Source organism: Lepisma saccharinum, chromosome 23 (assembly GCF_977018435.1).
Source record: "Lepisma saccharinum chromosome 23, izLepSacc3.1, whole genome shotgun sequence".
NCBI classification, from domain to species: domain Eukaryota; kingdom Metazoa; phylum Arthropoda; class Insecta; order Zygentoma; family Lepismatidae; genus Lepisma; species Lepisma saccharinum.
In genome coordinates this window covers 61,602,550-61,614,478 of record NC_139251.1, presented here as the reverse complement: position 1 = coordinate 61,614,478, position 11,929 = coordinate 61,602,550, and the positions used below count along the sequence as shown (strand labels likewise).

At 38.9% G+C, this 11,929-nt stretch overlaps 1 protein-coding gene across 1 annotated transcript; it reads right to left on the bottom strand.

The window, feature by feature from the left end:
- Positions 1 to 521: 521 nt before the first annotated feature.
- LOC146005529 (uncharacterized) lies at positions 522 to 1,208 on the bottom strand. Its single transcript, XM_083144777.1, has one exon. It carries the CDS (start codon positions 1,206 to 1,208, stop codon positions 522 to 524), a length of 687 nt encoding a protein of 228 aa, XP_083000903.1.
- Between the last annotated feature and the right edge of the window lie 10,721 nt (positions 1,209 to 11,929).

Here is an 11,929-nt window from a genome sequence, read left to right as displayed (position 1 = left end):
GTCTTATTCAAATGTTTGAGGTTGTGGTGTAGATAGTTACTCATAGATGTCGCGCCTGTTCCAAGATATATGCGGAACATGATAAAGTACTTCAGTCTTCAAAATTAATATCTATTTTAAAGAAAAAAGATAAATTATTGTTCTAATAATACGGAAAAACATGTTTTACCTATTAGGCGTATTCTGTATAATCGTAATTGATACAGGGTGCGGCACTTAAAACCAGCCCGTCCCTTCATAAGATATCATTAGATGAACAATTTGAATGATTAAGTGAAATTAAAACAAAATCAAACAAAAGCAATACACCAAATGAAATTTAATGTTGTGTGTTAAGATTTCTCACCTTCACAATACATGCTGAAAGTGTCCTCCACCCACTTCAACACACGTCTGAACACGTTTCAGGAGATTCATGTACACCTTTGTTAATTCTTGAGTGGTGATGCTGTTCAAGACATTCTGGATGGAGGTCTTGATTTCTTCAATTGTGTGTGGATTTGTTTCGAATACTTTCCCCTTTAACATTGTTCATAAAACTCTTCCAGAATTCCCAAATACACGTTACTGTCTACTGTGGTTTCAAAAAATATGGGCCCCATAACGCGTTGTGCGGAAATGGCACAACAAACACCAATCTTTTCGTCATGCAATGGCTGCTCGTGGATTACGTGTGGATTCTGTGACGACCAATAGCGATTGTTTTGGGAATTTACGTATCCCGACAGGTGAAACCACGCCTCGTCACTCACGATGAGCATCAATGGATCCAAAACACCACTGGCAACATTCGTCAATAGCCATGAACAAAAATCCACCCTCTTCCCCGGGTCAAGCTCCCTCAGTTGTTGCACTACACTTATCCGGTAAGGTTTTAACTTCAGCGCCCTTAACACACGTCTACAACTTCGCTCACTAGCTGGAACCTGTTGACTCAATTTCCTCGTTGATTTACGAGGACTTCTCGCCATTATGTTCTGCACCTGCCTCCGTAATTCAGGTGTGCAGACAGATGGTAGTCTGTCCCTGGGAGCATTTGCAACAGATCCTGTACGCCTCCATTTCCCAATCAAATCCTGTATTGTGCGTTTTGCTGGGACAGGACGTCCTGGAAATTTCTGCTGAAACAACTTCCTTGTTTGCACAAAGGATCCGGTGCGCACAAAAGCTTCAACAATTGCAACACGCTCAGGAATCAAATACGGCATTATCACGGCTTCACTCAACAAGGCCTGATTGTCAACTGCTTTCACTCGACCACGGGTTCACAAGCCACCTGTTGGTGAGAAACAGAATTAGTAACTCATGCAACGCCATCTTCTGTTGACATGTTCATTTAGATGTTTTACATGTTCATTAGCAAAGCAATTACATCGGGATTACAGCGGGCTGGTTTTACGTGCCGCACCCTGTATATGCAACAATTATATGAAAATTTACTTCGATTTCAGACTTTATACATTTTTCGAGAAATGCCACTGGCCTTCTATATATACCCTTCACTTCCGACAGTCTGAAATTACAAATCGCGTGACTCTTGACTATCCCGCCATGACAATGACTAGCGAATAACGAATTACTGTGACAAATACGAATGCAGAGTCAACAGACTGTAACTTCAAGAACTACTACGAATCCGCCATGATCCAAGTATGCAGCTATGTATGCCACTGGAATAGCAATGCATTAAAGTATTGTTTTTGTTTACAAGCTTGTGTAGCCCTGAATCAACAATTGCAAAATTAATTGTGCTTCATTGTCAATTGTTTATAACTTGAGAACTCTTAATAAACACTGCACACAATTGTTTTCAATTAATACACTGTGAGAGCAAACTTTTGTAGGTTCATTGTATTAGTAAATTACATGGAATTTATAATGTAGGAAAGAATGTGCAGAACTCCCAAGTATTGATAAATTCCTTTCATAAGACATAACGATAACAATCTTTCTAGTTACCACACAATATTATAATAATTAATCGTTGTGCAACAGCTTTTGAGGGCCTTGGCGTACCTACCGACTGCGGGCCTCACTTCCACATGCCTCAGCGAAAGTGGAAATCATCAAATCAGTTACGAGGTGAAGTGTGGTCAGCGCAACGAACCCAGTCGTTGTTGTAGGGTTACGCTACTCATTCCTAGCTCCCCAATTTCCTCATGATAGTGGGTAGCCAGCGGTCTCACACACTAGCCGAAATCTCAGGAGAAAAGTTGTTACGCTTCTCCCAGGAGACTCGAACCAGCGAGCGTTAGACCGCACGACCACGGTTACCATAGCAACGTCCCAAATATACATGTTTTACAACTTATTGGATCCAAACATTGTACATGAACTATAAATACAAATTTCAGTTTTGAAAAGCTAGTTTGTGGCTGGTTTGAATACATTTGCGAAGAAAATGAAAAGAGAAAATTTCTATTAATGTGTATTGTCGCAGAAAACAGTCATTAAGCCGAATTTGTTACTGCACTTTTATGAAAGTTGTGTAACCCAAACTGAACAACCGATAAGTTTTGGGTACACACAATATCATAAGTTCTCTTTTCCAACGTTGAGCACAAGCTTTATAGATAGTATACGTATGTAGAGAATTGTCGGTATTTACAAATATGCTTTCTTGAAATTGCCATTTCGTTTCTTTTTCAGTAAGTAATTTAGTGGTACTTGACACTTACTGATTTTTACGGTTTAACTCAATTGAATATATGGAGCATAAACTAACGCAGATTTCTTAAAGTTCTTTAACTAGTTTTTTTTTTGTTCTTTGCATACATTCTGTATATGTGACAGGGGCAACATAAAATAAATATACACTACCGGGGGTATTTTGATCACAAGGCTACACCGTTAACCACAATGTTTTCGGTGGTAATGCATATATGGTATATTGATACTAATCAGTACCTTGTAGAAGCGGAAATACACAGCTCTTGACCACACTGATGACATAATAGTACACTTGTAATCAAGGGGTGACGGGTTCGATACGCGGTGGAGGCGAGAGAGAGAGAGAGATAAAGTGACGAGAATGAGAGAAAATGTGAATTATAGAGATAAAAGAGGAGAAAAAGAGGGAGAATGGGAAGTAAAGAAATTGAAAAGAGGAGAAAAGATAAAAGAGAGAGAACGGGAAAATATAAAATTGAAGAAAGGAGAAAAAGAAGGAGAGAGAATGGTTAGAAAGAAAGTAAATAAAGAACAGAAAGAGAAATGGTAACAAAAAAGGTTCAAAGGGGATAAAAAGGAACAGAGTGGGAAACAGAGAAAGTAAAACAGAGAAAAACAGATAGGAAGAATGGGGAATGAAAATTAAAGAGAGGAGAAAATAGGGAGAGAGAGAATGTGATACAAAGTAAATCAAAGAGGGGAGAAAAAGAGAGAGAAAGAATAGCAAAGAAAGTGAAAAAGAAGAGAATGGAAACAAAGTAAAGGAGAGAGAGAATGGAAAATACAGTGAAAGAGAGAAGAAAAATACAGTGAGAATATGAAATAATGAAAATGAAAGAGGGGATGAAAAAGAGAGAATGGAAATAAATAGTGAAAGAAGAGTGACAAAGACAGAGAGAGAGAGAATGGAGAATAGAAAACAGAGGGAGAAAAGTGAGATAATAGATATAATAAAGCGAAAGAGAAGGAAAAGAGAGAATTGGAAAGAAATAAGGTGAAATGGATAAGATAAGGAGCTAGAGAGAGAAAGAGAGAGATAGGGAACGTTCAGGTTTTGCCCACATGTCTACGTAGGGTATCTGCCCACTTTTAATAAAATTTCCAATTACGTCATCTCCATTGTAATCCTTTCCAATGCAACTGCCCAAAGCTAACCTTTCGAAACCACCACTTCAGTGCGATAACCGTGAAAAAGCTAAGACGGAGAAGACGAGTGGGCGCTAGAGCAATCGATTCCTCGTGAGCTAGTGAATGTGACCAGACAACCACGTATTAAACCGATCCAAGATTATTGAAGCATTTTATTGATATTTTCAGCCATTTATTGGAATATTTAGCTTGGTAATAATTCTTACAGGAATAGATCTGAGCGAAGGTTTACCTACCCCCACCCCTTTCTGTAGATTTACAATAATTGCCTAGAGTAATGACGTTTTCCCCAGAAATTTATCGAGAAGAGAAACAATAGATTTTCTATGATAGTGCTTTGCCATAAAAGTCTCATGACGGTCAAGATATATCGAAAATATCGTTTAGATCGAAAAAAAGAATTGAACTCGAGACCTAATTTCTCGTGCGCGGAAATAATCCGAGAGAAATATGGAGTCTCGTGTCCCGATGGAAGTGGGGTTATAATGTAGACTTTTTATCCGGATAGGTTCTTTACTAAAACAGAAATTGGAGAACCTGGGAATAAATAAATCTTCTCTGAGTTTCTGAATATAGCTTATTTTTTGTGATGGGTAATGTTGGTTCAAATGACGCTGAAAAACATGATTAAGGATTACGTTTTGTCTTAGTTTATATGCCTGGTTTGCGGTTATTACACAACCTTGTTGTGCCTCTCTAAGTTAATCGCGACGATGAAGATGGATTGCTGAATTTATGAAATGTGCGAGCTATAACACACAACTAAACACCAATGCCTTTCTCAGGATTATACATGAATTCTTCTTGGATTAAAACCATTTATCTTCATACATGAATTCTTCTTGGATTACAACCATTTAACTTCATACATGAATTCTTCTTGGGTTACAACCATTTGTCTGCATGCATGAGTTCTTCTTGGATTACAACCATTTAGCTTCATACATGATTCTTCTTTGGTTACAACCATTTATCTGCATACACGAGTTCTTCTCGGATTAAAACCATTTAGCTTCATACATGATTCTTCTTTGGTTACAACCATTTATCTTTATACATGAATTCTTCTTGGATTACAACCATTTATCTTCATACATGAATTCTTCTTGGATTACAACCATTTATATGCATACATGAATTCTTCTTGGATTACAACCATTTATATGCATACATGAATTCTTCTTGGATTACAACCATTTATATGCATACATGAATTCTTCTTGGGTTTCAACCTTATAACTGCATGCATTACTACCCCAAATGTCTGTATGCCTTCCCTAGGGTCGCTGTCTGGCTTGCTGCGCCACCTACTAACCAAATGGAAAACGTAATCAAAGGGCGCCGCCTGTCCCGCACTCACCTCTCTCAGGATTCGAACTAGGAACCCTGATGTAGCTCGCCAGGCTACTTTTAATTGTTTTGAACATAATGGTTACAGACCCGTTATGGCGTGTGCGTGTGTGTATTTGAGCACACACACACGCATACAGACCTCAGTGTCCGAGTGGTTAGCACAGTGCGCTGCAACGCCGGGTTCGACTCTAGGCTGGACATGAGTGTTCTTTGTTACGCACCCAAATGTAGCGCCGCGTCTTATAAAGTTGACAGTAGATGGCAGCACGCCACTGAAGTATTAGGATCGCGGATTACAGCAACAATGGGTGTGCGAGCTGAATAAAAGTGATTGTGAATACTGAAAATAATTGTGTTTGTGTTAATCAATGAACTCAGAATTATGATGAAGTGAAATTAAAGAGAAAAGATAAAATGATCACCACATATAACATATACAACTATAAGAAGAAATTAAAGAAGGTGAAATGTGATCACGATTTTGTGTCTTCGGGCTTCGGCCTTTTATAGCTACAGTTCCAACAAGAATGAGATTTCTTCTTCGGCTTTGGTTGTCTCCCGGTGTGGCGCCAAATCTTCGGCAGCCCCCAAAGCACTTTGTGTAGGCGTATCTATTCCAGGTGCTGCAATCTAATGTCCACTTTATAAGACGCGGCGCTACGTTTGGGTGCGTAACAAACTCGGCGTTGTAGGGCACTGTGCTAACCACTCCGACACTGAGGTCTGTATGCGTGTGTGTGTGCTCAAATACGCACACGCCATAACGGGTCTGTAACCATTATGTTCAAAACAATTAAAAGTACACTGTAAAAAAAAATACACTTCTTGTACACTTTTGGTACACTTTCTTGCATATAATATGCACAAGATGTGTACTGAAGGTGTTGCAAAAGTGTACTTAAAGTGTTCTGGATGTGTGCGACCCGAAATGACGAAATTTTGTACACTTGTTGCACACTTTGGGGACACATTCAAAGTTGTGTGCACTTCTTCAACGCTTTCTGTACACTTTTGTTTAAAGTAAGTCTGTACACTTCTTGTACACTTTTGTAGCACTTGATTTCATTTTGTGTTGTTGGTACTATCGATTGTTATTTTATACTTTTTTGACAAATTAATATCTTATGAACATAAATCAATTTCATTATATAAAGCAGTAACACACTTGAAAGCAAGCAACATTAAACAATAACAAAATATAACTATTTTTTTCCTGGAACACATGGAAATCGCATTGCATCATGAAACTATCAATACTTTTTTGTTTAATGTACCAATTTGATAATCGGATAAATCTCATTAAAATTGAAGAAGGACCAAGTTGAATGTTCCGAGGAAATTAATAGATTTTCTTAAATCGAACTATTCATCTTTAAAGCACACCAAAACAGATCGTTAACTTCGGGGGGCTGGTTGTTCCTACACCGGTCGCTAGATGGTTCTGTCAAAATGTGTACAAGAAACATAAGTTTTTGTACAACAAATAATGATACGTTTGATTGTAATCATAGTGAAAAATTGTGCTTTAACACTCTTCGAAAAATATGTGAACATCTAAGATACAAATTAAAGAAGAAAATGTACTGCAGTGAATAAAAGTGAATCTCCCATGAGCAACCTTTTTCATTCTGGACTATATAAGTAGAAGGTACTTGTGTCGCAAAAAAACAAACACGCATCTCACAAAATTTAAGGTTCACGGTTGAAAGTTGTTGCTTTTTCCTCCTTCAATTGTCAAGTTAAATGTGAGTCAACTGTATTTTTATTCTAGAAACTAAGTATGAGTACTGAATTGCGATATATCTCATGTGTGCAAGAAGTGTCGCTCAAGTATTTTCACAAGTGTTCCAAATGTGTAAAGTGTACCAGAAGTGATCAAAAGTAGTTTCTGCAGCACACTTCTTACACACTTTTGGGATACCTTTATATTGGAAGTACTTCTTGCACACTTCTTTTGCTACACTTCCTGTACACTTTTTAGCACTTCGTGTACACTATTGAAGCACTTCCTGTACACTTCTTGTGCACATTTAATGTGTACAAGAAGTGATCAAAAGTAGTTTCTAGGAAGTGTGCAGAAAGTGTATTTTTTTTTACAGTGTAGCCTGGCGAGCTACATCAGGGTTCCTAGTTCGAATCCTGAGAGAGGTGAGTGCGGGACAGGCGGCGCCCTTTGATTACTTTTCCATTTGGTTAGTAGGTGGCGGAGCAAGCCAGGCAGCGGCCCTAGGGAAGGCATACAGACATTTGGGGTAGTAATGCATGCAGTTATAAGGTTGAAACCCAAGAAGAATTCATGTATGCATATAAATGGTTGTAATCCAAGAAGAATTCATGTATGCATATAAATGGTTGTAATCCAAGAAGAATTCATGTATGCATATAAATGGTTGTAATCCAAGAAGAATTCATGTATGAAGATAAATGGTTGTAATCCAAGAAGAATTCATGTATAAAGATAAATGGTTGTAACCAAAGAAGAATCATGTATGAAGCTAAATGGTTGTAATCCAAGAAGAACTCATGCATGCAGACAAATGGTTGTAACTCAAGAAGAATTCACACACGCATACGTAAGCAGAAGTCTTTAGAAGAAGAAGCCTTTAGAAGAAGAAGCCTAAAGTACATAGAATAGCAACAATGAAGAAGGAAATATAAAAATACATAACCATTAACTGAAATTGTAAAAAAGAAAAATCTGATTCAGTGTGGAAATTGTATTATGCAAATCTTTTTCAGAATATATTTCGGTTTATTCCTTCTGTAGTAGGTAAACCTTGTGTTTTCTTTGACCAACATATAACGTTAGCTCCTCAAATCTTAGCCCTAGGCATCTCTTGCTCTACCCCTGTGCTAAGCTGGCAGCTGTCTACGGACATATCATATCATTACTCATCCTCGTGATTAGTCACAAGTGACAGAAAAGAGGCCCTAAATTGCAAAAATGAAAATCAATGTTCCGGGGTCAGCTTTATATTTAAATACATATGTTTTTAACATTAATTCTAACAATATATCATATTGTGAGTGAAAAATGAAAGGAAGAGGATAAAACTGAAACATTAAGAAACAAAATGAGAGAAGCAGAAAGCAAGAGACATAATTGGAGAAAGACAGAAGCGGAGATAGAAATAGAACAGATATAGGAAGGGAGAGATTTGGAAATATGGAAAGAAAGAGAGAGGAATAGTAAATATAGAAAAGGATAAATTAAGATTGAGAGAAAGAGAGAAGGAGAGAGAGAGAGAGAGAGAGAGTGAAAATCAAAGAAAGAGAAAGAAATAGTAGATTTTGATTTGATTTTTGTTAGCGTCGCTTTTATGCCACTTTTGGCAAGTCGCGGCTATGAACATTAGTGATGTCGAGTCACGTTTATATGCACAAATAGCCTACATGGGACTGGGCCTACAGTTTAAAGTGGAATCTGCACCCCTGTGTGTCTCCACCGAGTATCCTTGAGTCCTTTGATCACAAAGCGACGACATTGTTACTAAGTTAAATATTTTGATTTTGATTTGACTTGATTTATTTTACTTCGCTTTTTGTACTACTTTTGGCTAATTTACGAAGATAGTGATGAGTGATGATATTGATGAATGGGCACTCACAAACTCCATGGCCAGGATTCGAACCCGGGACGTCGAAGCGCGATCTGCTAATTTTTCTCCCACTGGAGTCACTACGCCAAATATGAGTGATGTATTGTTGAAGGGACAATGACAAAGATCATCCTTGTCTATTCCTGGATTCGAACAAAGATCCCCTGCCGTTGCAGCGATCTGTGCTAAGGACTTCTCCAAGGACGTCGATAAAAATAAACAGGGAAAGAAAAAGTTAAATGGTGAGTGGAGAGAGAGAGAGAGAGAAAGAAAGAGAGCACCTTTAGCACCGAAGCATTATCTACCCGAAAACATTCCGCGCACCCGCGAACCGGCCCAGAATAAATTCTATAGCACCACCCCTGCCTGACACCCCTCTTCATTGACACCCTCTAACTTGAACCAACCCGAACTTGACCAGGTTCGCATCCTTCATTGAAAACACGCAACCTGCGAAGCGGTGGGAAAAAAGGAAACACTAGACTGCCAGAATTTTCTAATATCTAGAAACTTTTTTGTGTCACGAGAACCATTCGATAAGTTTTGCAATACGCGATCAATGCAAGCTGCTTTTTTCTTTCCTCCATTGGGCCGAAATAGAAGCCATGATGTTTTGTTTTTCTTCAAGTCTGCAGCCGACACGCGCCTTTTGTAGAATTTATTAGGGCTGCGGCTGTATGAGAAGTCGCAGATCGTGTATGTTTAACAATGTGACCCCATGGAGAACACGTAGTTCTGTATGACACGCAACAGAAGAAATAGGGCGAGTAAAGAATTTCTACTTATTCATTAATTTCATTTCTACGCTGCATGTTCATGATTTATGTTTTTCTTTATGGTTCAAGGTCAATCTTTATGTTCAGAAGTACAGGGTGTTCATGAAGTCCCTGTGCCCATACTTGCATGTATCGACCGTCGGTTGCTTGGCAACCCTGCTCTTGAGGTCACGTGTTGCGCCATGGCTGATGTGACTGGACATACGCCGTTTCTGAAAGGTTGAAGCCCGTACTTGAAGGAACATTTTTCGATTGATTGATTGAGTTGGTGTTTTAAGTCAATTTTGTGCACAATAAGGCTAACTGGGACTGGACATACAGTTTAAAGTGGGATCCGAACCACTATGTGCCTCGACTGGATATCGAACCCGGGACCCCTTGACTACAAGGCTACGACGCTACCACTGCAGCGCAAAAAATACGATCAGTAGATAAAAATAAGAAGATATTGTTTTTCCCGCGTCATAAACACTAGCTTTACACCATAAAAATCGGGTAGCATTTAAAAATATTCTTGTACTTCCATGTCTACACATTAGAAGAACATCAAAGAGCATGTGGCTGATTTTCGACTTACGTAATTTCAAAGAAATGATAAGCGAGTGCACGAGTCAAGTATTCAAGCCTGCAACGACGCGTGCCCTGCGCTGTGGTATCGATGCTCGTTCAAGTGTAGCTTTCGAACTGCACTTGGTGATGTCACTTCCTACAAGACCTTTGGGTTAGAGTTGCTAAGGAAGGCAAGAGGCGTGTGTACCCTTTTTACGTCGTTTTTCTGCCATGTTTGGCAAATAGCGAAGATGAGGAACAATGGTGAATGATATGAAAGATGAAGGGACTGGCCATGGGTCCAGTCGCCAGAGCCTCGTTAGTCTGCAAAATGCAGTCCAGGGTGTACTAAGTGGTAGTGAGGTTGTCATTTGGGTGTCTAGGAAAAAGGGTCATATCTTACACACCCCTTTGGTTACAACAGGAAACTGTCTGGAGAGCGTACTAAAAATTTTCCCAGGATTAAACTTAAAATGATTCTGCTGTGTGTGTGTGTGTGTGATATACCTATCTGATATTCAACGCCACTCAACGTTTTAATGGCTCAAGCGCTGAGAGATTCAGTCGCTCAAATTGCAAACGCAACAATTGCAATCAGTGACGCTGACTCCAACCGCTAATCAGTCAACACGGAGAACAGCAGAATAATAGGGAGTTAATTACTACCGAAATTCAACACGAAAGTTCACTGTGTTCGCGATGTAAACCGTAACGAGGTGCAATTCGTTTTAATTGTTGGCCCGCTGTGCTGCCCTCTATTCGTTTCAGCCCGTGTGGGGATAGGCCAGTGATGTGCGTCTACGCGTAAACAACGATAGTCTACATTCTACACGTAGACTATCTTATACACGTAAATTACGTGATCTATGTAAACAACATGGCGGAAGGTGATAACTTAGCAAAGGGCGCCGTGGAATAAATAGAAAATTATACTGTGTATCAGTTGCTGATGTGTGAGGAGAACTTTTCATACTCTTTCTTCCAAATTCAAACAGTTTCTCACCTAGGAAAAAATCTAACTGGAAATATTCTAGAGTTTTATGGGGAAAAGATCACTCTTGCCCCACGACTGCCATCTGTTGTTGTTTTTTGCATACTATTTAACTTCTTCCATAGTCGATGAGAGAAGAGAAGATAAATTTTGTTGTAAATTGGATTCTTTTCAGTTTGTTAGGAACCAATATCGTTGAAAATGTCACTTTTATTTCATGAAACCCTTGAAAATTAATTGTAATGCACTTTAGATTGTGTTCGTAGTCTATGTAAACTACAACCCAATGTAATCTACGCGTAGATTATGTGTAGACAACTCATGTAGACGTAAACTTATAGTCTACGGCACATCACTGGGATAGGCATATGTTGCACTTGTCAACGCAACACAGTATCTGAAGAAGTCTTTAGACGCAATAATTACAAGAGCACCCACAGAAGGGGTCCGTGGGGCACTTGCTCTCCCTGAAATATCAGGGAAGACAATTTAATTCGAATGGTGAAATTATAGTAAAAACATGGATGATGGGTGCCGAGAAAACAGCAGATGAAGTACCTATGCAAATTATCCCAGCGCTGGGGATGCTTTAGGCAGTAGTTCTCAAACTGTGGCACGTGTACTCTCAGGGGTACATAAATGACTTTATCGTTATCTTTTTTTCATGTTTTGAAATAAAATACTCGTTCGATGTCTATAATATACTTTATTTGTAGCCGTATCTCTGCCTGCATGCAGTGATGTGCGTCTACGCGTGAACAACGATAGTCTACATTCTACACGTAGACTATTTTATACACTTAGATTACGTAGTCTATGTAAACAACATGGCGAAAGGTGAT

What these genes read in the sequence shown, in the direction of transcription:
- LOC146005529 (XM_083144777.1), bottom strand. Translation starts at nt 1,208, where the DNA reads ATGCCGTATTTGATTCCTGAGCGTGTTGCAATTGTTGAAGCTTTTGTG.